This window comes from Leptonychotes weddellii, unplaced genomic scaffold (assembly GCF_054177405.1).
Source record: "Leptonychotes weddellii isolate Sample4059 unplaced genomic scaffold, ASM5417740v2 HiC_scaffold_40776, whole genome shotgun sequence".
Lineage (NCBI taxonomy): Eukaryota > Metazoa > Chordata > Mammalia > Carnivora > Phocidae > Leptonychotes > Leptonychotes weddellii.
In genome coordinates this window covers 1-954 of record NW_028007226.1, presented here as the reverse complement: position 1 = coordinate 954, position 954 = coordinate 1, and the positions used below count along the sequence as shown (strand labels likewise).

At 66.4% G+C, this 954-nt stretch overlaps 1 protein-coding gene across 1 annotated transcript; it reads left to right on the top strand.

The window, feature by feature from the left end:
* Positions 1 to 455: 455 nt before the first annotated feature.
* LOC145719375 (F-box only protein 17-like) lies at positions 456 to 948 on the top strand (the record flags this gene model as incomplete). Its single annotated transcript, XM_081810864.1, has 1 exon — positions 456 to 948. A coding segment is annotated over exon 1 (409 nt), but the record flags the coding sequence as incomplete, so codon positions are not given.
* Between the last annotated feature and the right edge of the window lie 6 nt (positions 949 to 954).

The window sequence follows — 954 nt, the reverse complement described above, 5'->3', positions numbered from 1 at the left end:
GAGGACACGGGAATCATAGCTGGGGGAGTTTGGGGAAGGAGGGAAGAATGGTCTGGAGGCTTGGATGGGCCACAGGGGAGCTGGGTTTTGGTTAGAGCAAGGCGACCAGAATGTTCAGTAAAGAGATTTCATGAACTGAAGACAGGGGTTGGGACAGGTTGGGGTATGGGGTGGAGATGGCTCCGTACTTGGGTTTGTTTTTTTTTTTTCTGTGCTCATGATCACACGTGTAAACTGCTTAGCTTGACACAAAAGCACCGGCCAGATATAGAAGCCGTGGTTAGCAGTCCGGGGGGAGTCCTGGTCAGACCAGGGCCCTTTCGCTCGAGGGGGAAAGGTGAGAAGCCGATCGCCCTCAGAGCCAACTGGCAGTAACTAGGTGCCCGGGGTTTCACGGGCCGTGGCAGTCCCCCGGCCCCCCACTGGAGCTGGTGGGGTCGTGGTCAAGCCGCAGGGATCTTGCGGCCTGGGAGAGGTGAGGGAGGCCGAACTGCTGATCTGCTGACCCCTCTCACCCCGCAGGACTCCGGAGGCCGGAGATGGGCGCCCGGCCCTCGCGGCGACGGCTGCCCGCGGACCCGCCCCTAGCCTTAGACGCGCTGCCCCCGGAGCTGCTGGTGCAGGTGCTGAGCCACGTGCCGCCGCGCGCCCTGGTGACGCGCTGCCGCGCCGTGTGCCGCGCCTGGCGCGACGTGGTGGACGGGCCCACCGTGTGGCTGCTGCAGCTGGCCCGCGACCGCAGCGCCGAGGGCCGCGCACTCTACGCCGTGGCCCAGCGCTGCCCTCCCAACAGCGAGGACGAGGAGTTCCCGCTCTGCGCCCTGGCGCGGTACTGCCTGCGCGTGCCCCTCGGCCGCAACCTCATCTTCAACTCCTGCGGAGAGCGTGCGTGCCGGAGGCGGGGCCGGGGAAGGGGCCGGGTAGACCAAAGTGTTGTGTGCGGCGGGGGGGGGG